We start from the raw sequence: 25,833 nt of genomic DNA, 5'->3' as shown, positions 1-25,833 counted from the left end.
GTAGATCTGTACTATTTTTATTACATAAAATGAGAAAATTCAAAAGTACAACACTATTTTCTTGCTTGAAGATCATATCTCTTTTGGTTTATTTAATATCAACATTACCAGAGTTGCAGAAAATTAAATCGAACCTTTAGAAGGTATCGCATACGGACCTGGTTGGGATTATAGACGATAAATTCATTGTAGTTGAGGGTATAACCCTCTGGATTCAGAGTCCCTGTGTCATGTGCTGGTCCTAAGGGCACTGTACTCCCATTCCTGCCAAATGGAGGACAGTTTGTCAACATCTGCCTCTGGTTTAGAAGGTGGAATAGAGAAAGCAGAGAGTTTTATCTGGCCAAAAAGAGTTTTCTGGCCTTCCAGGCTCTGGATACTTACAAGGTGATGGAGCTTGCAGGATTGGGAGCCATCTTGCCCAGCCCCTTGGTGCTGTGTTTGCCCTGAAGTAATCCTTCTGCCTCTGGATTGGCCTCTAGTAACTCATTACACTGACCAAGAGCTACCTGCAAAGCAAACCACCTTTGAATGCCCACATCCTACTGAGAATTGGATGGCTCTAAAACCAACAGAAAATCCCACCAGTACTTCCTTCCCATACTCCAGCAGAAGAATCCAATGCAATGGAAATAGTACTTGGCTCCCCTCTCAAGTTCTCCCAGGTGAACCTCTTGGTTCTGTGGTCAAACTTTTCTTTGGAAAAATAGGAACTAATAATAGAGATCATGTGTTCCTGCCTTACCTCTGATAAGAGCAGTAATCCAGTATCCTTTAGGCGAGAGGCAAAGCAATAATTGGCACTCTTGGAAGACATGTCAGCAAAGTAGATTCCTTTTCCAAACTGGAATATATAAACGCCAAGGTCAGCTGTTTAACCTATTATGTTAGAAGGGAGGCTCATACCACTGACCCTGTGTTCCTATCATCTTAAACACAATAGAGACTCTTTTTCTATTTCTCCTGACAATTATGTTCCAGAGAAGCTAGAAGCAGTGGTGAATCTCTGCTTTTGGAGAGAAAGGATGGGTATATTTAGGAATTTAAATAAATAAGGACATAAAAAAGTGAGCTGGTTTAATGCTTGTCAGGGGACCACCTAATCCGATTCTGGGGAAAAATAAAAAGGGGAAAGAAAAAAGAACTGAGAAAATTACTGTATCCTTTTCCTTTGTGCCTCCTTCCAGGGTTCAATTTCTACTCACCATGTAACCTGTGATGGGAGCCTCAGGTGGTGCAATTCGAAGCCCATGGCTCAGGATTCCCACCCAGTTACTCAGCCTGGAACCGTGCCATAGCAGCATCCTAAGGAAAAGCCATTATTATTGTATTCTCTGTTGCTCCCCTGCAAACACAGGCCATAAGCCTAAAAAGGCCAACAGCTATATCTGCCATCCTCTTAAATTCCATAACTGCACTTTAGGCAAGTGAATGTCTTCCCAAAATCAAAGCTAAACTGAGACCTGTTAGGCAAGTCCTCTCTGAAGGCTTCTTTCTCACCCTCCTTCTCTACTTCAAAAACATCCAGCAAAGTCATGGTATAGTCACTGTGTGTGGGAGCATGGGTAGACTGCAGGTATTGGGAAATCACCTGTGAAAAAGAATGAAAGAAATGGGGGATGTGGACTCTTATAAGAGACCAGGCTGAGCTGAAGAACTTCAGAGCCTCGGGTATAAACTGACAGATGTTTCAGCTCCCAAATGTTCTCGCAAGGTAGTAAGAAAGAGCTCTATCTTCCCAAATTCTAGTAAGTAGAAATTCTGATCTATATGAAAGTTTGCTCTTAACCAAAAGTAGCCAGAGAACAGTGGGGTGGGGGAGGTGGGTCTTAAAAGTATGAAAATACATGATCATTTCTCTTACTTTGAACTCATAACTTTCATGGTCTAAAGGGCGCAAGGCACAATGCAGTTTTCTATAGTGTTGGTCCAATGGGTGTTCTGGGCTTTGCAGCTCGGTCTTCACCAGCTTCATGGCAATTTCAATGTCTCCCAAAGCCTGACGAGATGAGATATAGAGTCGATGTGGGAGAAAGCCAGGACAAGATATTTAATACTTCCCAGTCAACACATCCTTTACCTCTAGCAGTTGTATTTTGTCTGACAGTTCTTTCTCTGTCCGGATTAATGGAGGGGTACGGAGTCTAAGGAAAGAGATATAATCCATAATAAGTCTCTGATGAGTGGCACATGACTAAACCTAACAGAGTAAAGATAAGTCCTTTAGAAAAAAGGTATAAGAAACTGGAGTTTTCCATTTGAGAGAGTGGGAGAGGGAGAAAAGGAGGGAGAGAGAAAAAATATACCCTGTAAAGAGATTTTAGTTCCAAATACACAGAGATATGATGTACATACTCTGAGAATAAAATAAACTATATAGATTTTGACATTTGAGACTAGAATTGAAATTCTTTTTTATGAGATCCTTCTTTTTTAAAATAAGATATTTCACCATCAATAAGGAATAGTTTGAATGAATATAATCCTGTCTAGAAACAGTAGTATACCACTCAGGGTTATTTCTAGGTCACAGAGCTCTATAAAGCAATAGAAGGAACAAAATAAGCACCAGAATATAAAATTAACAAAGATAGATGTATTTTATATAACTAATATCATTTGAGTTCACATAGTGTTACTGTGGTTACAGTTACCTTAAAGAATAGGAAATAGGGGGTGATATGCCTGAAGATGTTTTACTTGTTGGTTGGATAGCTAAACTTATTCTTTCTTGAGTTGGTAACTTCCACTTGGCCTGAGAATATGGTTGTAATCAGGCCAAGAGACTGCATCCCATACTTGGAAGCTGATTAATCAGGCTATCTATAAATCATTTTGGCTCTGTATCGATTCAAGATGATCACTTCCTTAGAAATGAAAGATTAAAAAGATTATAGTTGCTGGAGTGATGTAGGGGATGTGGCTGGGTAGAAGACTAAAGTGAATTAGCAGCACAGGCCTTACCCGAAGTCATGTGGGATCCTGGTGTAGAATTCATTGCACGCTTCCAACAGAGCTCGTCCATGCTGGCCAGCCTTAATACAATCCTCAATCTTCTGAAGAGACTGGTAACCTGCCTTGATTTGTGCCACTGTCAGCTTCCCTGCAGGTCCAGCCAGAGATCAGATTCCACAACTATAAACTGTATTTATGTCCCTGCCCAACAAAGACTCTCATCTTTCAACTTTCAAAATAGTCCCACCTCCCTTCACACAACTCCTCACCCCAAATCTCTTCTTCTTCATTAATATCAGCAAGTTTTCAACCATGATGGTGATGAAATATCCCATTAAAGAAACAATGAAATATAAAGACAGAATGTAGGACAGAATCTGAAGTCCTACCAAGTGGAGCTTTCTTTGTATCATACTTCATTTCTATCATCATCTCTTCCATGGCCTGGACATTACAGATCAACTTTATCAGCTCCTGTACACAAAGATCTAGCTGTGATTCTGGTTTCAAGGAGGATTTAAGAGATTCCTCTTTTTTTGTTTCCTCTTCATTATAAAGACAGAATGTAGGACAGAATCTGAAGTCCTACCAAGTGGAGCTTTCTTTGTATCATACTTCATTTCTATCATCATCTCTTCCATGGCCTGGACATTACAGATCAACTTTATCAGCTCCTGTACACAAAGATCTAGCTGTGATTCTGGTTTCAAGGAGGATTTAAGAGATTCCTCTTTTTTTGTTTCCTCTTCATTCTATAGCAAAAAAAAAAAAAAAAAAAAATACAAAAAAACTTCAAGAAACTTTTAACCTCCTACCAAAAAAATCTCAAAAGTTATTAATAAGTCTAAAATATCTGACTCTAGCTTTTATTCTGTTTTCAAGGAGGATTTAAGAGATTCCTCTTTTTTTTTTTCCTCTTCATTTTATAGAAAAAAAAAAAAAAAAAAAAAATCATAAAAATCTGTAAGAATCTATTTTAAGCTCCCTCCAAGGACTGGCGGGCTCTACAATATCCTTGGCAGGTGACCATCAGCCTCTGTTTGAACACAGACCCATGCTATCATTAACCTCATTAGAGTACTCAATGTGATTTCTACCTTCTAGTGCTACTCTGCCTTCCATAGTTAAACACTCAGAATAAGCCTAATGGGCTCTCCTAATATGATATCATTAAACATGTAAAGATAGCTATTCTGTCTCAAATCTTCTCATCTTAAACGGACTAAGAGACTAAAGTTTCTGCAGGACAGTTTTCAGCATCCTGGTTGCACTTCGGTTTGTCAAAATTATTATTTTTTTTCCTGTGGTATATAAACAGAAGTGAAGACAACTTTAAATGTAGTTTTATCTGTTTTGACTATTATTCCTCTTTTGATCCATAACATTAAGCTTTCGGAAACAGGACCCAAGATTTTATAAGAATCTTAGTAAATAACAGACTAGAAAAGCACATTCTATCCTCATACTACAGTCCCTTTAAGATTACAAAGATGAGTGAAAATTACCCCTGAGGGAACTGTGATCTTTTCTTAGGTGGGAAACAGCAAGATTCAAGATACCCCTGACCTGTTCTGGCCTAGGATCTAAGTCACTCTGCTAGACTTCACCTTAGTTAAGAGGAAATAGTTTATCCCCTAAATGTACAGTCAGTGTTTACCTGAGTATTGGTGGTGTAGTCCATTTGCAGCATATCGTATTTCCCAGGAACCTTCTCAAACTTCTCACGATCCTCCCAATTGTTTTTTGTTTTGTCAAGGAATCTGTAGAGTCCAAAGTGGTGAGAAAATCTTACAAATAAAGGTCTACTGCTATGGATGGGCTTACAGTTGTTTCCTTAGACAGAACATCTCCAAACTTTATTTCCCACAACAGAGCTCTTTTACACATCAATTGGATTCTAAATTAAGACCCTGAATAAGCAGTAAAGCTCTGAAGACAAAGGGAACAAAACATGAGAAGAACCATTAGGCTTCCCAAAGGCCCCCCAACACCAAAAATGTCATTGAGATTTTAGACAAAAATCCATACCCAATCCCTCTCTCTGAGAGAAATGGTCCCAGAGAGTCCAGAAGTTCTTCATCCATATCATAGTAAAATAATTTTTTAACTCTAGCTGGATATTCTCATTCCATTTCCCCTAAATTTCCTAAATTGCTGGTCATGTGCTAAATATGTTAAATCTTCTGTTTTCAGTCAATTTCAAGGTTCCAGGTGACTCAATAGCTAACTAAGGATGCAGTTTGGTGTTCTAGTCACAGAATGTCATAGTGGAGAGACATTAACATTTAGGTCAAATCACATTTATTATAGGATACTTAAAGAAGATACATCCAAGAAGAAGGAGGGTATTTTTTAATGCTCATTTCTTAGTACTTACTTTTTCTGAAAGAATTCCTTGGCTTTGTTGAGGTCCCCTGAACAAGGCAGCAACTTGTGCTGCCCCATTTTTCCAACTGCAGAGTAAATAACACACATAAGATAGTCCCCTGTCCCTAATCCAAGAAGAGTTTTCTAATAGTAACAAGCTAGCTCTCTAAGGTCTCGGCTTAGCATCTGACAAATGGGCAGGAAGAGAAGAAAAAGGTGAAAGGGCTTAGGGAACTGATCTTGTTGCTATTAGTTACCTGCTAACCACTATAGTCTATGAGTGACACTATCAGACCAATCACAGAGCTTTGTCACTCTTGTCAGGCTGCTCATGGTTTTTACAATGCAAACTTCCTAATGAGGATGCCTACCATACCCAATTTCAAAAAGCACAAGTTGACTCCTAAGCCCCTCTCAGGTTACAGAGCTTCCAGTCCACCAATTTAAACGCAGAGAATCCTCTGGCCACTAAATGACTTCTAGCTTTCTGAATGACAACTCAGAAAACCCATAATAAATGTCATTACCTCGGCCCCATCTCATCCAGACACTGAAGTTTCTCTGGGCATCATCTTCCAATAGCTGAATCAGATAGTACTTGTTGTTGTTGAACTGGAGATTGGTCTATGATGAGTGAGACAAATACGAACATAAAAGGACAGCGGTTTGCAAAAAGAATCCGTATAAACCAATAACTCTTCCTTGGTCAGAGGTGCCAGTAATTTTGGTAAGGAGAAGGATAGCATGGGGCAAGAAAATCAGATACCTCTAAGAGTAAGGATTTAAGGAAGGATTAGGGCTTCTATAACAAACTTTGGATTCCTAGGAATTAAAGCTGGAGCCTGGAAGTTTCCTAAAACTTCCTATCCAACTTCCAATATCCTACATTGATTGGTTCCTTCTGTTTTTTTTTCCTATCTTAGCTCCCTCCATAAGTACTTCCTAGGCCCTATGTGTTTTCCAGCTCCCAATCCACTCCTAACAATTATTTTTCAAATGAAAACAATTTTGATGCCCCAAAGTATGTAACTATTATGCTTATTTTAGACAATTTACTCTTTAATGGTTCTAATTACAGCTTTATCAGCTGCAGCAATTTGATAATGTGGTGAGAGCAGGACAATGTTAGGAGGGGATGGAGGACAGGCAGAACGACTGCCACATCTGTCCCATACCTTTCCTGACCTGATTAAGAGGCAGTCACAGAGAATGTGACTAGTATTTTAAAAGAGGTAAGTAATTTAGAGTGAAGAGCGGGAGTAGTCCTTGATAAGGAGCAGCAGCTATTGCTATAAGGTCGAGTCCTGGTTATCCAGGTACTCTTCTTTGTTAGGTGTGCTGCCATTTCCTACCTCCTGCCTGCTTACATTATAAAGTCATAGGATGTTAGAACAAAAAGGGGCCTTAAAATCTTTTTTATCTGCGCATGAAATTTTAAGTGATAAAAGCAGTAACAAAAGAATACTAGGTAGCTGTTAAAATTATACATGATGGATCAATAAGTTCAAATATGAAGAGATATTCAGGAAATATATTAACCAGGCAAATGTATTACATATTTGAAACAATAAAAATAAGCAAATAAAGACAAAAAGGTTAAACAGAAAAATAAATAAATTTAACATAAAAATTTTTAATTCCAATAAGGGCAAAAACTATACCCTAAAAAATACCAAAAGGCTAATGACAAATTTGGAAAACATATAAGCAATTTATATTATAGATGAAAGACTATTCCCCATTAATTATATAAAATTCCTTGAATCCGGTAAGAAAAATACCAACAACTGTGCTGGCTGGAAAATTACTGTTTGGCTATCGCCCATGGGAACATAACGCTCTAACAATAAGCTTTCTGCTTCTGTACCCCCGTGTGCACAACCAACCTGTGGGTTGACAGTTAGTAAAAAGAAGAAAAATAGACTGTGTGTTCAAATAGGATGAAGAATGGGGTTTACAGCTTAAAAACCCTGTACCTCTACATTTCGGGGCTGCTTTAATTTGGGGTCTGCATACTCCTGGCAGACCCAGCTGGCTGAATAAAGAGTGCGTTTCCTATAACTCACTGATTTCTGGTGGTCTGTGTGTCTATCGGGGGCTGGTGGCTATGACACAATCTCTTAGAAAATGAGCAAAATGATATGAACAGAGTTCATAGGTTCAATAAAAGACGAGAAATCTGCAAAAAGATCTGCTTCTTACTTAGGATTCCACTATCAGATTGACTATACTAGGGCTGAGTACTAGAGAATATGACAGTGGCTAATATAGGGACTCCAGAATTAAAGATCTAGGCATTGGGACACTGTCATCAATAATTATCAAGAAGAAATTCCCATAAATAGAATGGTTCCTCCACTTACCTGATTTAGCATGACATCGTACACATCATTCCCTTCATAATAAACATGGGCCTACAAAGAAAAGAAAAACATCGACATTTGTATAGTCTCAGCCTTGATGAGGCTCTAAATTTTCTTATCCCTCAAGGTGTCATTTTCTGGCACTACCAACATCCATCTTCCAGAGAAAGAAATGGAAAAGTATGTTCTTTCACTCATAATCTGCCATTCCTGACAAGAAAACATGTTGCATTTTTGTAGTGACAGAAACAAATGATTCTAACTCAGTTAAAGGAAACCTGCACCACAGGAAGCCTTTCTTTTGGATTCTTCAAATCCTGTTCCCATTCATCAGTAACTCATGCCATTCCCGGGCACAGTTTCTCATTTCTTCTTTGATAACATAATTTTCTAACTGAGAAAGAGAATGAGGTGTGGAAAGCTGATGACAACCCTAGAAGTCAACCATGTTAAAATCACCCCAATTATCAACCCCAAACCTCACCATTCCCATCTCAGCCTTAGAGAAAATTAATCACTAGTAATATGTTGCAGAGTATTCGTAAAATATTTAGCAATGTTCCAGATGGGAATCCCAATAACAACAGAACACCGCTCTCAGAAGTCAATGGGCCAAGGAGTCTCTCACCTTCCCCACCTTGGAGGTGCACTCTGGGTCCACGGGAGCTTTGCCCTTTAACAGCAAGGTCTTCACAGACTCTGAGGAAAGACAGAATTGTACTACTTGTATGGGAATCAAACAGCTGTCGTGGTTAGACAGAAATCTGTCATAATTAACTGCTTTTCCCAAGCAATCCTGATCTGCCCAGGCCTCAATCTGTCTCAAATACATGAAATGGAAGCTCCCAAGAAAGTAGATTAGTCCTGTGGTATGTCCAAAAAGATAGAAAATTTATTATATCTTCAGGAATAAGAGGTGAAAGAACAAGATATCTTCCACCCTCACCCCTCCCATAGACCTTGGTGGCCCATGTCCTCCCTGGCCTACCACACCAAGCTGACCTTGCTTATCTTCTGTTTTGCCCTTATCAGCTTTTCCTCCAGCCACAGGCTCCTTTTTCACCTCCTGCCTCTGGCATCTTCTAGTTTTCTTGGCAGGAGGGTCTTCTGTAGCTGTGTTGCCATTATTAACTCTTTGAGTTTCATTTGATGCTATAGAAGCTAAGGGCAAGAAGAATTGGCAAAGACACAAAACAAAGAACAAGTACACAGTGAATATGATCCTTCTTTAAAATCATCTTTTTAAAGAAATGGTTTAGGATGGCTTTTTAAGTTTACAAAGAAATAATAACAATTCTTGATAACAGTCTGAGTAATTGTTTCTTACATTGCTATTTTAGTCAAATAAAATAAAACAAAATGAAATTAAATAAAAGGGGGCCACAGGGCTCTCCTGAGTTCATAGCCTGAAGCATAAATCTCATAATCTGCTTATCTCTTCTGCTGTGTCCAATATTCCCCAAACACCTATCCTTAAACTGCCTATGGTAGTATGAGATAATAATTACTAGAGTGCTCTGGAGTCTATGCCCAAGCTTAGAGCCCAGCTCTGACTCTTTTAGCTATGGAACCTAGCATAAGTTACTTCATCTCTGCACATACAGCCCTCATCAATTCTAAGACTTGCGTTTTACTACCTTTGAAACTGGGATGTCTCTTGAAATGGATGACATATAAGCAGTGAATCATGTTTTAACTGGAAGCAGTTTTCCTTTGTTAGTGGTACATAAAGTAACGATGCATCTTACAATTAATTTCTTTTAATTCGATGACATTAGATATTTACAATAGTGATGGCACAATGTTAGCTGTTACATTTTTGTAATCCAAAAATCTCTGAAAACCGAAATCCCAAAACTAGTTGGGTAGCCAAACGCGGGTCAGAGGGTGACGGAAGGGGGAGGGGGCTACAGTAGAGGGCGCCGTTCCTTTCCGACTTCCCACCTCCCCCGCATTCTGCCCCCAATAATGAACTCCGAACCTGGCGCCCCGCTGCTGCTAGTGCCCCGACGCCGAGCCGCCATGGAGCGGGTGAGCTGACGATGATGACATCATCAATCTCCTCCCTGACTCGCCAACTTAGTCACAAGGCGGGAACACGCACCGCGCGTGCGTTCTGGCGAGAAGCTGCCCACAAGGGACAGGAGAGGCATGCCCCACTATATTTACATGTCGCTATGTGTTGTGGGAAATCACCGTAACCGTAAAATGTCTTCAGATATGGGATCCTTATATATTCTGCGTGCAGGCTTTTTCTCTCGTAGGGCGGAGGGAAGCTCATCGGTGGGGCCACGAGCTGAGTGCGTCGCGTCACTCTACCCCATGTCCCTTGGGAAGGTCTGAGACTAGGGCCAAAAGCGGCCCCAACAGGGCTCTCCCTGAACTGCGGGGAGGTGAGTTCCCAGAGAACGGGGCTTCGCGCGAGGGCAGACTGGGCAGGAGATGCCAAGGACCCCTACCCCCGGGAAAGGGCCTGGCGGATGCCTCCTTCGCCGAAGCTTGGAACAGACTCACGGCCAGCTAAGTGAGTTCAATGGCTGAGGTGAGGTACCTCGTCCGGGGACCTCATAACCCAATTCAGACTACTCTCCCCCGTCCTCTTTTGCTGCACTGGGTAGCTTTGAAAAAGTGAAGCTCCTAACTGCTATACTATTACAGAAGTTCTGAAGTAAGCACATGGTGGAAGTTTGGGAAAAGTTAAGCTTGACTAGGAAAGAAGCGGGAAGGAAACTGCAGAGCCCTTTCCGTAAAAGAGAGTCAAAAGAAAGGAAAGCTAAGAGGATGAGTAACTCAGGAGTTCTTGAAGGCAGAGAAACCTGGTCATTTGGACTTTAGAAAGGTACTTGGTGACATTAGGTCAAGGGCTCTCAAATGTTTGAGTGTTACCACCCCATGGAGGGCTGGGGCAGCGCATTTAACAAGATCTCTGATAAAAAGTAACATAAGAATAAATTGCAGATTTATAAGAGCTTCAAACAAGTAGAAATAAAGTTTTTAGAAAAGATATTTATAATAACATCAAAGTATAACAAGTATTTGGGAATAAATCTGATAAAATGTAGGTGCTCAACGAATGTTTGTTGGATTGTATTGGATTGGTTGATCTGTTTCAGTGGTAAATCAAAGCCTGCTGCATTTGACAATTATGGCACAAATAAATTTGATCCAAAAAGCATTAATTGGAGATAAGAAAATATAATAAAATAAATTTATTAAGAATATTGAGTAGAGCTTTCTTTGTGTACTAGACACTGAGCTAAGTGCTTTACATGCATAACTTCATTTATCATAATAATAATAGCTAGAATTTAATACTTACTATATTAATTCTCATGACACTCCAACGAGGGTAAATATTATTATTATCCCCATTTTACATCTGTGGAAATGGAGCTTTAGAAAACTTTAAGTAACTTATTCAAGGTCGCACAGTGTATTATTAGTTTGCTGCCATAACTAAGTATCACCAAGTGGGTGGCTCAAACAATAGAAATGGTCTTCTCACTTACCTTTACCTAACGGCTAGAAATCTAAGATAAAGGTGTCAGCAGGGTTGGTATTGGTATTTTCCTAAGACTTCTCTGCTTGAATTGTAGATGGCTGTCTTCTTCCTGTATGTTCCCATGCATGGTCTTCCCTCTGTGTGTGTCTGTGTCCCAATCTCCTCTTCTTATAAGGACATTACTGATATTGGATTAGGGTTCACTTATATGACGTATTGTACTTTAATTACTTCTTTAAAGGCATAACTTCTAAATACAGTCACCTTCTGAGGTACTCGGGGTCACAACTTCAACATATGCATTTTGAGGGGCACAGTTCAGCCCATAACACAATTTGTAAGAGAAAGGGTCAGATCTTGGGTAGCTCCAAACTTTATTTTTCTCCACTAGGCTAATGTATTCTTCAGTTTCACGACAGTACTTATCATCCCACACACATTTAAAAAACTTTATCTTTTTAGTTTTCGTTGAGTTTTTTTTCTTCTCTTTAGTTATTTTTTTAAGGTGGTCAGTGAGAATTAATGAAAATGTATTTTGAAGATATGACTTTTTAATAGTCAGATACAAAATAAGTATAACTAAAATAGTATTAAAACATATCAATTTCTAGAAAGAACTGTTTAACAAATGTACCGTGAATGATAATTTTCTAAACAAAGCAAGAAAACAGAGGAAAATATGTTTGATTATTCTTAAAAAAGAAAGTGAAAGAATTTGAGAAAAAGCCTAAAGGAAAGCTGTGGAGTATTCAAAAGTTGAATCAAATGTGCTTAACAGATAAAGTGCTGTCTCAAAGTTATAAAAAAAAAATCAAAACCTCTGTAACTAGGTGGACAAAAGATATGAATAAATAATTTGCATTATGATAAGAAAGTACATGGGAAAATGTGCAGGCTTACATGGCATAAAAATACAAGTTTATATTTCACAGGATAACTGGCCTACTCCCTTTAATAAGTTGTTATAAGAAAAAAATAATATGGATTGCACTGTTTTAGATTAAAAGAGACTTTTACATAACAACCAAAGAGTAGCTGTCACAGGAGTTGAGTAAAGAGGGAGATGACAAGGGAATTTTTCTGAAAGGGTGTTTTTTGGGGGAAGTTTTGTTTGCTTTCTTTTGTTTATATTTTTGTTTATAATGGTACCATCAACCATTGGGGATAATGAGCTAAATCTGTTGTGATACCGTATAATGTTTATGTCATTTGGTAACTATAGATAAATAAACAAAATGAATTCTTCCACAAATTCAGGGTGTGTGTGGCGGGTGGGGAGATTGTTGTTTCCCAACACCTTGCTAAGAACATACCCTTTTCTTCCTCCGAATTGTCTAAGAGTATTTAGGCCCATGGTTGAGGGAGAGGCAGCCCAACTCTTGAATGCATCCTAAAACACAAGAACCTGTTTTACTCACTGTCACTTGATATGGTCACACTATTTTATGGTCCTGGAATGACCATCTTGTTCTAATAGATCATTGCATAGATCAGCAAGGTTCTTTGAGGGCCGATGATTGCTCTTGTTTAGTGCCAATCAAGGTGAAAAATGTTTCACTTAGAGCCACTCAAGGGTCCACAGTTTTAATAACCCCTATAGGACTGTAGAGTCAGCTAATTTTAGCATTTGCAATCCAATGGATGCAGGACCTGGATACTTTATTTCCCTCTTCAGGAATCCACTTTAAAGACTGGGCATCTTCATCTCAATCCTTAAAACATGTAGGGTCTGTGAATCTCTGTGAATCTTGGTATTCCAAAACTCTTTACTAAAGTAGTTCTCCCATAATGATTTCAGAGAGCCTTCCATTCATCCTTCTGGGATTCCAAAATGATCCACTGGCATCTCTCATCGGAGAAGAAGAAAATCTGCAAAGTAACCTTGCCAGTGTTAAAGTAGGAAATTACGGGTGAGTGTAGGTCTGTGACCACAAGAATTTAGGAGTGAAACCTGATTTCCATTGCTTTACTTGTATACAGAAAAAATTGTATGATGTGTAGACAAATAGACTAGCATAAGCAAACTCCTACAAAAGTTACTTTTTCACCTCCTCCAATTATAAGAATTGGGGAATGAGCAAGGAAGGAAGGAGGATATGAATAGAGTATATACTATGGGCTAGTCGTTATGCTAGACTCTTTTATATATTTCCATATATGATAGAGAAATAGGTATTACTATCCGCATGATACAGAGAAGAAAAATTGAGTCTCAGAATATATTCCAGATTATGCAGCTAGAAAGTATCCTGTAAATGACTTAAATGTGAAACACATCCTAGAATATCCTTGTACAGCACCTTGAAATAGAGATTTTCATTTGCCATCATAAAGGAGAAAAAAGTTTTCTTCAATCCTTTTAAAGTCCCTGGCTGGGCTGTGAAATAAAAATTAAACTGATAAAGACAAATCAACAGGAGAAAAGCATACAAATTTTATTGAATTTTTACATGATCATGGGAGACTTCACAAGAGAACAAAGACCCAAAGAAGTGTCTAGAGCAGGAGCTTTTATGCCTTTTAGTCAAAGAAACAATAAATTTGTAAAAAATTGACAAATCAAAAGGGTATGAGCTAAAGGTATTAAATGGTGATAAAAGTAGCTAGAAAGAAAAGGTTTAGTTTAACAAGGTTTGTTTATACATCTAAGTTGTACTTCAAAGCCTAAGCCTTTAACCACCCATCTTTTATCCACTAAGCCTGTTAAGTTGAATATTACCCTGAAGGTAAGTTCTAATTTGAACAGATCTAGACTGTTTCGAATGAAACCTTGCATAAATTAACTATGTTGAGATCACAAAAGATAGGATATTATCCTAAAGGAATGAAAATTGTTTGCAGTAGGCGCATCTAAACAAGGATGTGTTTAAACAGCCTGAATTAGCCTGTGTTTGCTTGTACTAAGTACATTAACTCAAAAGGAAACTTGGTTTAAAAAAAATTAACCTAAAACAGGTAGCCTTATTGGTTAACAAAGTGATAAGTAGATAAAGGAGGGGGTTGTGTCATTTCAGTACCTTTTAAGGTAAAGGAGGAGGGAATTTGCCTTTAACTCATTAACCAATCAGACTCAGAGGCCACTTCTTAAAACCACTTCCTGTCTCTTCACTTTCTTTCTCTCCGGTTTGTGGTGGGCTGGTGAGTGTGCACTTAATTTTGTTTCCTAATTGTTTTGAATTTCTCTTCCACTCAAGCCATGTATCCTGGTGGCAGGCATCTATTTCAAGCCAGCATTGAAGTGTATGTGTGTGCCTTGTTAGGCAATTAAATTCGGCTGGTGAATATTGGAGGAAGGTGGTGAAATGCTCTGCCTGGCTTGTATCCACGTGGGCTCCTGCAGTACTGGGTCTGCCTTCCTTCCCCTAGACCAGGTGATGTTGTAACAATAGACTCTGTTTCATATACAGAGTACATGTGTTCCTGGAAAATGCCTGTACTCATTTTGCTGGCGGGTATAATTATCCCAGTGCTGTTTTGACTTACATTTCTCTACGCGAGAGGTTAGGTCTTGGGAGGAGTTCATACTAGTAGATATTAATTCTTCTGTGTCTGCAGGTCCCAGGTCCTTGCTCGGTTTGTGTGAGCTGCAGTGGACGTTGTCTTTGCCCTGGTCTTTGCTCTGGTCTTTGCTCAGAGACTTTGTTTTCTTAGACTAAGTAGCAAATTGAAGTCAGTGAGCCCTAAGAGAAGCTCCCAATTTTAATGTCACCCTTGTGATGAGGGTCCCCTAAAAAGCTTAAGATATCCTCAATACAATCTGGAGCCTTAGCTTAGTGCAAGCTAAATCAAGTTCCACTGCCACAATTTACTCTTCCAGTGACCTCTGGTGAGTGAGTGACCATTCTGAGGCTCAGGTTTTGAGGATCAAAATATATGAAGGCCAGGCATTAGCTGGTGTATAATGTTAGGTAACTTCTAGAAGTGAGCATTACATTTATTATCCTTTTTTTTTCATAAAAAGTTTTGCCTAGTTACCTTGAGTGTAATTTCACCAGATTCCCAAATTCTCACTTGATATACATTAGTGTGAATAAAATGTATGTATTGGTTATCTTTTACAGGCAGAAGGTATAAGAAAGACAAACTATTATATGGAATGTAGTAATAGCCAGTTGTAGCCCTCCTATAGTCCTTATAATTCTCAAGCTTTATTGTTAATGTTTTTTTAATAGGTAATAACATTCACATGATTCAAAATCCAAAAGTAATGAAAGTATACGTAAGTATACAAAGTAAAACGAAGTCCCCCAAACTAGCTGATTTCCCTGCCCAATAAGTGTTAACCGTTTCTGGTGTCTCTTTTCCTGAGATATTTCATGCAGGTATTAGCAAATATATGTACTTACGTTGTCCCTTTTCTATATAAATACTCTACTGTGTATCTTACTTTTCCCCACCTAAGATTTCCAAATGAGAAAATAAAGATCACCCACATTTTTTATAATGGTTACAAAGTAATCTAATGCATGAATATACCATAATTTATTCAGCCTTTATTGTCAGACATTTAGGTAGTTTACAGTCTTATTTCCTTTACATGTGACACTTCAGCTGGGTTTTAATAAATTCTTGTTTATTAGGACTCAATATGCAGCGCTTCCTGTTGTATTTATTTTGTGCACATAGTGATGACTAGAAACCAACCATCACCATAAATACCTTGATTGAGTGATTAAAGATTTTCTATTAAAAGCAACACCATGCTGGCTTTTATGTGAGTACATCTTTGCCCACTTCAGTTTAAAGGGTGTAATGTTGAGAAGGAATGACAACATCAACCAGAGAAACCACATGGTCTTTATATTCACAAGGGCAGAAGGGGCATGCTTGCAGTGTTTACTTAGCATAATGTGTGCTGGATATTTTCCTGAAATTATGGTGTTGACATATGAGTAAACTCATACTTTAGCATTAAGTTAGGAAAAACTGAAAATTTGGGGGGATGTAAACATGCAAATTAAAAAAGGAAGCCTTTGGGAATTCCTCCAAAGCTATTTAAAAAGTCTTAAAAGGCTAAGATCATGTTTTGTGAAACATCTAGTTTTACGGTTAGAAGGCTTTGCCAACTGGGGAAAAATTAGTTTCTTTCCAATGGAAGTATGCTTTTGTTGTTGAGTAACTATATAGAATGTGTTGGAGTCTTTGCTGTTAAGTATAGAAATGAAAAGAAGGGGAAAGTAAACTCTTGGAATTGGAAGGGCTCTTATATGAGTGATTTTCTTGGCTTCAAGATTGTTATGAAAAGTGAAATATTTAGGCTGAATATTTGCATTTCTACTTAGTAGGTGATTGAGCTTAGATACTTAATAGAAACATCATATTAAATATTAAAGTATTTTATGTTTATTTTACCTCATTTAATCTTCACAGTAGTTCTAAGAGGTAGGTGGTATTTGTCCTCATTGGGAATCTGAGGCTTAGAGAGGCTGCATAACTTGCCCAAGGTCACAGCAAATATGTAAGGGTGTCATGATTCAAATGTAGTTCTGTGCAAATTCAAAATCCATTACCTTAAACACTAAGCTAAATTGCCTGCCATTTATAATCTCTAAATCATGCTTGCAAATCTATAAAATGGAGATGACATAGTACTTGCAAAATGAGGTAATATGTGAAAAGTGGTTTATATATTGTACTATAGGCTAATTATTATGAAATAGATAAAATATCAAGGTAGAAGGTTTTACTTCCTCTTGCACTGATTATAAGTCATTCCTTCCTGCTCTTTTGATCTGAATCCCTCAAGTTCTATATTTATATTCCATTTTTATTCACTCTACCAGCAATGGGACTGGGACTGAGTGAAAGGGTGGTCTCTTGGGACAAACTGCATGGTTAGTCATGTTTTTTATCTCACCACTTTTATTTCACATGTACTCTGAGTGGTTTCCTCCTGTACTAAGAGGTTAAAACAATCAGTATTTTGGGCTAAAACAGCTGACAGTGAATAGGGAACAAAACTTGGGAGTCTGTTCCGATAGCAGCGCCCTACAGAGCTATCTCTAAAAGAGAACTATGCCAAGCAACCGATTTAGCATATACTTCATTTACAAAGTTTTGTATTTTCCTTTGCTTCAAGTTGAAGATGGAATCTACTGAGGAAGGCAGACCTGGGTCTCAGCACCCTGTGTACCGGCTCAAGTGGCACTGTGAAAACCTCTATAACATCTGCGGACCCCCTAAAAAACAAGCGAGCTTGGATTTGGACATTCTCATTAGGAATGGTTATAGGTTGATGAGACCATAAAGGCAAGTACTTGAACTTTGACCAAGATATGATGCCTTAAAGTGTTCTCTGTGTCACAAGTACATGTCTTTTTTTTATCGAAAAAAGGTAGGAGGTTCTTTGAGTTACTGTTGTATCCCAAATTGCTAGACACACAGTAGGGTCTGAGAAAAACTCAATAAAACAGAAGCATCAGTTGATTTAGTATTACCAAGTTTTAGTTTGTCTCAGGCTTTCATGAAGCATCTGTTTACATATATAAAATGAACTTTTTGGCTGTGAGCACCAGTATAATTATTCTCCTGTAAGAAGAATACTTGGATCATGGAGTTTTGAGGTAGACATTATTAAAACTATAGGAACCTCTGACTTCGTGTCTTGTTTCTTGTCGATGGTCCCTTATTTAATCTCAAATGCTGCTGATCTGAAAACATTTTTCATAATTAAAACTTTCAAGTATAGGACAGAAAAGAGTAGAACAACACTTTGATTATATCTCTGAGGTACTTAAAACACCTGTTTCTTTCCAACCTACTGAGCCAGTATGTTCTCATTACATTCTGAAGCAAACCATCTTCTGTAGCTTTGCTTCTTATGTAGATAGTGGCATATTGAAATGAAAATAGGCAGTTTTGACAGAACTGGATTTAAAATCCTAGCTCTTAACAGCTAGTTGACCTTAGGAAATTTATTTAACTTCTCTGAGCCTCAGATTTCTTTGTAAATATTGGTTTGTTGTAAAGTTTGGTAAAACAATTTTCTATAGTTCTGTCAGTTTATTTTAGTCATACCTATCCTCCAAGGCACTGCTGTCCAACAGAACTTTCAGTGATGGAAATGTTCTATATTTGTAATGTCCAGTGTGGTACCCATTAGCCAAATGTGGATATGAAGCAACAAAAAGCGACTGGTGTGCCTGAGGAATTTTAAATATAACTTTTTATTTACAGGACACTTTTTATTGTCCAATAAATTTTTATTGGACAACGCAATTTTTAAAAATTCAGACATATGACAATCTTAGTTTTGGGTATAAAACATAATGATTCGATATTTGTATATATCACAAGATGATCACCACAATAAGTCCGGGTAAGATCCATCACTACACCTAGTTACGATTTTCATTTTTTTCTTTTCATGTGATGAGACCTTTCAAGATCTACTCTTAGCAACTTTCAAATATACAATACTGTATTTTAAGTGCAACTTTAAAGCCCATTCAAGACCTGCTTTTATCTTCATCAAGCCTACCTTAACCAATGATTCTGTTCTTAACATTACTTGCCCTCTCTACCACTTATTTGGTACTTAGCATGGACATTAATTTTCATGAGTCTTGTTTTTCCAGCTAGATTGTATTTGAGGTTATGAATTTTTAAATCTCCACATTGTGGCATGAAAAGCAACATGATAGAAATATAATTGAAATATTTTTCATTAATAAGTTTTAAATGATCATTAAATGTAAGAGAAAATTTTCTAGTTAGTAATTAGGGGAAGAATAGAGAATAGTGTGAAGGTTCCCTGCAGTGATTAATTCTGTGTCCAGTCTGTTTCACCTGAAAATACAGTCAAGCTCTGGAAGAGGAAATGAGTTTCTTACATTGCCACCTTGTGGCTGACTTGGACTCCAAGCAATGTGAATGCAAGTTTGCTGTCAAGGGAAGGTTTTCTTTATTGTGCAAAAAGTTTACTAAGAGTATTAGTTAAATAGAATCAGTATTAGCTCAAATGAAATTGAAACATGCATTGAAAAAAAATACTTTGGATTATCTTCTCATTTATCTGAACCTTAGCTTTTTCCTTTTTTTTTTTTTTAGGATTTTCTGAATTTAATGACTGTTTACATGTGTTCTGCAGTCACACAAACCCACAGAGTTGAAACTGGCAGTAACCCATGCTATTTATTCCTCATCTCCCTGCATTTGTTCCCATGGCTGCCAAGCTCTGGTTGATGCCAACACATGGTTTGGCTACTTCCTTTTATATACCTGTTCTCTTATTGTGAGGCTGTTGACTTATAATTGTTCAGAGATTGATTAGTTATTGCATAGTTTTACCCAAACTTTTAAATTTATACAGAGAGCTGAGGTTGTGTAGAAGTCCTGCCCTAATCTGATACTGAATTTAGGTATTTGATGACATTCTACAAATAGATGGGTCAATTTATATTACTGAATGGAGATTCAAATAGAAAATGAGGAGTTTTCCTTGAGGTTAATTTTCCTCGAGGCTATATGGGTGTGATATGGTGTGGAGTAGGCTGGTATGCATTCAAGTCTTGTAATCATAACCTTTCTATATATTTTTTTTATTTTCCAGAGATGACACTAGGTAGATTCTATAATTCAACTTCATTCCTAGATAGAAGCTGAATTCATATGATACCAGAGGTAAGTGTGAAAGAAAAATCTTCATTTTTACTTCATTTGGATTTTTAATCACCTAGCAAGTTTTGGGGCTCAGTGTTCATAGTGGCTGAGATTTAGTAGTTGAAAAGCTTTGGTTCTAACCTTAAGAGAGTTTTCCTGGTTTAGGGATGAGGAGCTGGTGGTGGTTTGCCCTTCACCAGTCATTTACAGTTTGCCATGATGAAATGCATGTTAAGTCCGTGTTTCAGCTGATCATCCTGATTAAATACATGCTCTGAGCAGACTAAAGCTAGGGCAAACACCTGGAATTAAATTCTGCTTCTTGAAATATTTACTGGGTTCTAGCCTGTGATCCCAAGAAATTCTTAAATCTTTATGCATTTGATACTAAAACATTTTGTTGTGCTTTCATCTTTTGATCAAAAGGTCTCTTTGAGATAGCCAGAACTAGGGTGGAGAATCTTTAATCTAAAAATTGAAACAGTTCAGAAAAAGCACTGATATTTGATATAATTCTATCAACCATTTAACTTGGTAGTTTTTAACTAATCACTCTTTTATCAGTCTCTATATAAGATTAAGAGAATCTCAGAGTTGGTTAAATCAATTTTGTCAAGATCATATAATGCAACACCATACAGTGTTGTTTAAAAATTATGTTTACCTTTCTTGAAATGACAAGGTATTCATGATACATTAAGTTAAAAACAAGTTACAGAGCAATACACATAATCTTTTTTCTGCTTAAACATTTTTATGTACTTATTTACTTAAATCATCTGAAGGGATATACTCCAATATTTGAGATTATTGTCTCTAGAATTGGGTTCTATGGGTTAACTTGTATATTCTGACTTTATTATATTTATGGGTTATATAATTTAAAATTATTTTTAAGTAACCTAGATGGGACAGGCTTGTATTCTTTATCTGTGCCTGCAATGTTATAGCAGAGGATCAGGTACATGTGAGGATGAGATATAGGAAATACAAATAATTCAAAGTAACATCAACACTTGAAGTACCTTTTTAGCTTTTGGCTATTTTTTGGCAGAAATGAAATTTCAGGAGACTGAAATCTGAGTTTGTTTCTAGAAACTTCTTTCCCAGCCTTGGAACTCTTGGGTGCTGTAAGTCCTGGATATACCATAGATGATGATAACATTTTTCTTTTACGGTGAGTCTTATGATGAAATTGAGAAGCTTTGACATACATGTAAATCTTTGAAAATTCAGCTTTGTGACATGGCTAGCAGCTATGGCGCTACAAATTTTATTTCTTTAAAAGGCAATTAAAGATGTTATTTATTATCTAGTTTCTCATTTTGTCTATCTAGCTGGACCAGTTGATATTTAATGGTTCTTTTAGTTCTTGACTGACTCTAAAAATTTAGATGTAGTGATTCCTATAAGAGTCACTTGATGTATTAATTTTTAATAAATATTTTTTAGAACATTTATTAAAATGTTTATTAAAATGATTGGAGATAAAATTTGATGGCTGTTCCTCTCACTACTTGGAGCCTTAGGTAGTGGGATTTTAGACCATCATATATCTAAGCTGACTTGTCTCAGAGTACCATGGGGATGGGTTGGCTGTCCATTACTGCCTTCTTATTTTTGCTGAGTCAAACAATTACAAAGCAGGTTGTAATTCTAGATTTAAAAAATGTACCTGTGGTTTAAAAAAATTAAATACTAAAACTAAACTAAATTTAAAATAGGATATAGTTTATAGAATATAGGATATAGAACCCTTCGCAATAGTATTTGGATAGCATTGATATAGGGCTTTGAAAGAAAGAATTCTAGTGAATTGATTCTGGGAGTTACTGAAACATTATACTACTCTGATGTCATTTACATTTAAATTTTAAATGGTTTACTCAGTTTGCTACTGAGTAATTGCTCACATATTCAGGGCAATATTAAAAATATCTTTTCTTTGCAGTATGAAGTTAGATGGTTCTTCACATTAAAGATGGACGCTGACTTTTTTCACCAGAAATGGTTTATAGCATCAACTTGCAAAAATGTAAGAGGCAGCAGAAGAAAGAATAAAATGTTTTACCATTCTTAGATTCTTTGCTAGATTGTAAACTCCATGAAGCAGGGCAACTTCCTTATCCTTAATGCTTGGCCCAGATTAGATACTCAGAAAATATTTGAAGTGATTTAAAATCTCTACTGATTTTATTTTATAAGTTCCTGGAAAATGGCAACCATTTTAATGAGATTTCAACAAAACATTTGCATGGAATAACTGGGACTTAAATTGTGACTATGATGTAAAATCTATCTATAGGTACATTAAACTATCTGGGTACCAATGAGTCTACTTAAAATTCTTTATCTGTTTATGATATTTGATCCTTTAAGAGGCAATAAAGAATGGCTGTGAAAACAACTTATGTATGTGAGGAACAGATGAATAAAAGCTTACTGATATTTATTAGGAAATCTTTTATTATGAACATTTTATGGCCTTATTGGACATTTATCATTGGTTTAAATTGCACATACCACTCAACTATGGTTAAAAAGACATTTTTGCTTTATATTTAATGTTGAAATATTCTCAGTTGTTTTGGCTAAATTATACTACAGGGAATTTTTTGCCCTATAGATTGTACTTATATCCGTGAGGGTACATTTAACATGCAAAGGGTGTAAAATAAATATCTAAATATTGGACGTTTGGTATACTTAACTGTGTTTTGGAATGAAATTTAATACTCATGCTTATATCAGAATCACACAAATGGTATGCAATTATAATAACTTCTGTTAGAATATGAAACCTATTCTTTAAGATTATTCTACTAAAGTATAAACTTAGTTTTAGAGTATATGATGCTAACAGTCTAAGATTTAAAGATAATGGGAGGGAAAATTCTCTGAAACTCTTAGAGAAATGTGGTACATAAATACTCATAATATAGCTGATAAGATACTTAGGATATCTATATAAGATCAAAATCAAACTTCCTGGTAAAAATATTTTTGAAAGGTGAAAGTAACCTCTAATGAAAGGGTATAAGTGATGTGTAAGCACAAATTGTGCTGTCAGTTTATCCAGACTCCACATATTAGGAAGAATGGATTAAAGATCATAAATGAAAAGGAGAGATTTAAACATATAGAAAAGCAGAGAATATGCCATTGGAGTAGACATAAGCACAAAAAGGAAAGACTGATAAATTTATGTACAGTAAAATTCAAACATGTTTGTATGTCATGTAACTAGCAAAGGATTCCATATAAATCAAGGAAATGATCAAAGGATATGAATGGTCAGTTCACAGATGAACCTTGAATAGTCATTCACAAGAAAAGATGCTTAATCTCACTAGGAATCAAAGAATTCCACATTAAAAACAACATTGAGATACCATTTCACCATCATCAGAAGGGCAAAAATAAAACAACAAAAAACCCTGACATTTTCACATGTTGCTGGGTCTGGAACAATGGGCTCATCTTTGCTGGTGGCATTAAAATTTAAGTTATACTTTGGACAGTGGTTTGGTAAGAAGTAGTTTACGTGAAGATGCTTATACACTAATGCAATCTCTGGGTATTATATCCTACAGGAATTCTTGGCATGTGTACTCAAGGAGACATGTACAGAAAGTTCATTACAGTATTGTTTTTAATTGTAAAACCTGGGAACCAGTGTGATTAGAGAATGGATAAATTGTGGTATATTTGTAGTATTTGGTTATTAAAATGAAAGAATACAAAGTATGTTTACTAACTACATCTTAAAAGCAATGAGTTAAAATGACCAAGGTATATGTGCTATAAGATTTAGTAGTTTTAGAACATGTAAAACAAAGACTTGTATAAAAGTTTAAAAGCATGTATGAAAATGATAAATACCAAAATTTGGCTTGTTTACCTCAGGAGAGGTAGGAGGAAAATGGGATTGAGGTGTGCACAGGGGAGGCATTAATTGTATCTGTAATGTGCTACTTCATTAAAAAATATCACATGAGAAAGGGTTGGGTTTATTAAAACTGAATGATGGTCATTCACATTTTTGATACGCTTGATATTTAATAACCAATATTTTAAAAAGATTTTTTTGGTGGATGAGTCTCTGTTTCTCAGTATTGATTGATTTCAGTAGTCTCATCTCCAGGAGCACCCTAGGAACAACCCAGTGAAGGGTTTGTCTATGCGACGAGAACAAGATAATGACACGAAGAAGCAGGTTAATTCCTGGTGGTCCAGGCTACTGGGACAGTAAGACTTTGTAGCTCCCCTCATATATAGCCAAATGGGTTGGAAACTGATTTAGAGAGAAAATGGTGTGGGAAATACTAAGTTTGGGGAATCAAAAGGATGATCTTAATGAAGAAGCAGGAAGGGATCATATTGCAGAACAAAGGTAACTTGGCTAGGATCACAATCTTAGGTTCTTGTGCTGGTGGAAATTGAATGCTTTGTGTTTTGACTTTAAATGACATTGTACCCTTTTATTGTACTTTATACATTTGGCATAGTCAAAACCAGAAAATGCACAAAAGACTCAGCCAAAATACGTTAGGGATTACATGTTTAGACACGAACTTCCAATTTTTCTGAATCCAATTTGTACCACTAGAATTAAGTTACAGCTCTAAATTCTCAGAAGATAGACATTTTAAAAAATGTATACAAAAGGCCAGGATGACCCTTTCTAATTACTGTGAACGAGTTGTAAATAGACAAACTAGCAGAAAGTTGTTTCATTAGGATAGGTTTTTGTTTGAAGGAGAAAGGCTTAGTGTTACAGATTCACAACCCATAAACGGTTTGCAGGGCTTGGTGTGCATTGTGTTGCTGACTCATTGGATTCTGTCAAAAATTCAACTGTGTCCCATCATCTGGAAACCTGGTTACAAAAGGCAGCATTAAGGCTTACATCCCAAGGACCCCTCAAGCTCTCAACTTAATTTCTAATATGAATTCTAATAGGCTCATAGATACCGAGCAAAAAACCATATAATTGTTATAGAACAGAAAAGAAAGTGACAGGTAACAGCATTAGAGTCAAATGGATACAAACATTTAATCTATCACAAGCAAGTCCGAGAGAACACAGGCAGATCACCTCAAAAAAGCTGTGGCCTGATCCTATTGCTTCATTTCAAGCACTGTTCACATGCATTGTTGTAAGGCAGGCTGTTAAGGAAGGTTCTATTTTCTTTAAACCTATAGAGAATGTATAAAAGCTGGAAAGATGCCATTTCGAGGTGGAGAAAAAAAATGGCGGAATCTGCCTCAACATGGAAGTGATAGCTGTCCAACTATAGGCATCACACAATTCCAGAGAATTTTTCCTGAAACTAGAGAGCCTCTGCTGGCCCAGCGGGTACTCCGCACACTTTCCCTGGACAAAGACCTGCATGTATTCATGTTACCTTCTCAACTGCCCCCCTCTACTATTCCTTTCAGAAGACCTCAAATGTTATCCCCATTTAAACTAGGCTGGTACTCTTACGCTAGTCGAAGGCAGTAAAGGACAAATATGGTAGTATCTGCGGGGCTCTCAAGTGGGAAACCTACACCAGGTTCAGCGGCATTCGCTCACTCACTGCGACTGAGACGCGCCTGCCCGACGCGGGGGCAGCCGGCGGTTCCCAGCATCCTGAGCGGCCGGCACCCGACAGGCTCCGGGGTGGCTCTTCGCGTGCGCTCTCTGACGTATTGGCGACGTGCACAGCGAATCCATACTCGTGGTGGAGTGGCCGAGGCAACGGTTCTTTCCCGCGCTTTTTCTTGGTGCCTCAGGTTAGGTATTTCATTAGTATTACTGCTGTTTTCTCTGTCAAGCGCAGAAGGCAGGCTGAGGATTTCAGAGCGAAGTTTCTGTGAATCTCACTCTCAAAAACTCGGCCCTCAATAACTCGGACAGCTCGCTAAATTGACTCTTTCTCTCACCTCGTGGAAAATTTGGAATTAGGTGCACCTATCGCTCTAAGTGTCTCAGCTTCAAAACTCTCCCCGGGTCAGCTTCCTCTATGCCCATTAACTACTCTGCTGGAGGTAAAATAGACC

The 25,833-nt window shown here is 37.3% G+C and overlaps 2 protein-coding genes and 2 non-coding genes across 13 annotated transcripts in view; 3 read left to right on the top strand and 1 right to left on the bottom strand.

Annotated features, from left to right (window-relative positions):
* Positions 1 to 9,807, bottom strand: PARP2 (poly(ADP-ribose) polymerase 2). The gene is made up of 16 exons (XM_006918289.3): positions 9,667 to 9,807; positions 8,688 to 8,846; positions 8,314 to 8,384; positions 7,686 to 7,736; positions 5,850 to 5,946; positions 5,333 to 5,408; positions 4,613 to 4,715; positions 3,545 to 3,707; positions 2,965 to 3,103; positions 2,081 to 2,144; positions 1,865 to 1,999; positions 1,464 to 1,591; positions 1,206 to 1,305; positions 746 to 844; positions 385 to 509; positions 1 to 264 (listed from the first exon to the last, which is right to left on the bottom strand). Exons 1-16 carry the CDS (start codon positions 9,707 to 9,709, stop codon positions 105 to 107), a joined length of 1,713 nt encoding a protein of 570 aa, XP_006918351.1. The 5' UTR covers positions 9,710 to 9,807; the 3' UTR covers positions 1 to 104.
* Positions 9,808 to 14,057: 4,250 nt separating this feature from the next.
* Positions 14,058 to 25,833, top strand: part of CCNB1IP1 (cyclin B1 interacting protein 1) — a 20,455-nt gene continuing 8,679 nt past the window's right edge. Inside the window, exons 1-6 of one of the 10 annotated variants that reach the window (XR_003048310.1) lie at positions 14,332 to 14,558; positions 15,360 to 15,406; positions 15,768 to 15,901; positions 19,739 to 19,809; positions 20,884 to 20,965; positions 21,740 to 22,482. The gene's annotated coding sequence lies outside the window, so the exon portion shown is untranslated. The other 9 variants (XR_003048313.1, XR_003048308.1, XR_003048311.1 and 6 more) reach the window with 9 other exon arrangements.
* On the top strand, positions 19,997 to 20,073 carry LOC112484982. The gene has a single exon (XR_003048324.1). It is a non-coding gene; the product is annotated as a small nucleolar RNA SNORD126 (small nucleolar RNA).
* Positions 21,284 to 21,426, top strand: LOC112484981. The gene has a single exon (XR_003048323.1). It is a non-coding gene; the product is annotated as a small nucleolar RNA SNORA79 (small nucleolar RNA).

Source organism: Pteropus alecto, unplaced genomic scaffold, assembly GCF_000325575.1.
Source record: "Pteropus alecto unplaced genomic scaffold, ASM32557v1 scaffold1197, whole genome shotgun sequence".
NCBI classification, from domain to species: domain Eukaryota; kingdom Metazoa; phylum Chordata; class Mammalia; order Chiroptera; family Pteropodidae; genus Pteropus; species Pteropus alecto.
This window is presented reverse-complemented; position numbering and strand designations above follow the sequence as displayed.

What these genes read in the sequence shown, in the direction of transcription:
- PARP2 (XM_006918289.3), bottom strand. Translation starts at nt 9,709, where the DNA reads ATGGCGGCTCGGCGTCGGGGCACTAGCAGCAGCGGGGCGCCAG. An exon ending in ATGAAAGTTATGAGTTCAAA is followed by an intron (nt 1,592 to 1,864) that starts GTAAGAGAAATG and finishes TCTTTTTCACAG; the next exon opens with GTGATTTCCCAATACCTGCA. An exon ending in GATTACTGCTCTTATCAGAG is followed by an intron (nt 510 to 745) that starts GTAAGGCAGGAA and finishes TTTGCTTTGCAG; the next exon opens with GTAGCTCTTGGTCAGTGTAA.